This window comes from Eimeria mitis, genomic scaffold, assembly GCF_000499745.2.
Source record: "Eimeria mitis Houghton genomic scaffold, Emh_scaff2608, whole genome shotgun sequence".
NCBI lineage: Eukaryota > Apicomplexa > Conoidasida > Eucoccidiorida > Eimeriidae > Eimeria > Eimeria mitis.
Genome location: NW_013570948.1, coordinates 1780 through 1995, shown reverse-complemented (window position 1 = coordinate 1995; position 216 = coordinate 1780). Strand labels below are relative to the sequence as shown.

Genomic DNA, 216 nt, shown 5'->3' with positions numbered 1-216 from the left:
TAAACCCTCTCCCCCCTAAACCCTACTAAACCCTACTAAACCCTAAACCCTACTAAACCCTAAACCCTTCTAAACCCTAAACCCTACTTGTTGAGCAGTTCTGGCCCCTTAACAGCGATGAAGTGTACGTCGCTGGCGGTGGCTACGGCCTTCGCTATCATCGTCTTTCCCGTGCCCGGGGGCCCAAACAACACGCAACCACCACGCACCCTCACA

General features: G+C 53.7%; 1 protein-coding gene across 1 annotated transcript in view; it reads right to left on the bottom strand.

Annotated features, from left to right (window-relative positions):
* The window catches only part of EMH_0056210 (uncharacterized protein), a gene marked incomplete at both ends in the record, with an annotated part of 4075 nt that extends 3914 nt beyond the window's left edge, over window positions 1-161 (bottom strand). Inside the window, one exon of the mRNA XM_013497333.1 lies at window positions 88-161. Within this exon, the coding sequence (XP_013352787.1) occupies window positions 88-161 (74 nt within the window). The remainder of the gene's footprint in view (window positions 1-87) is intronic.
* Between the last annotated feature and the right edge of the window lie 55 nt (window positions 162-216).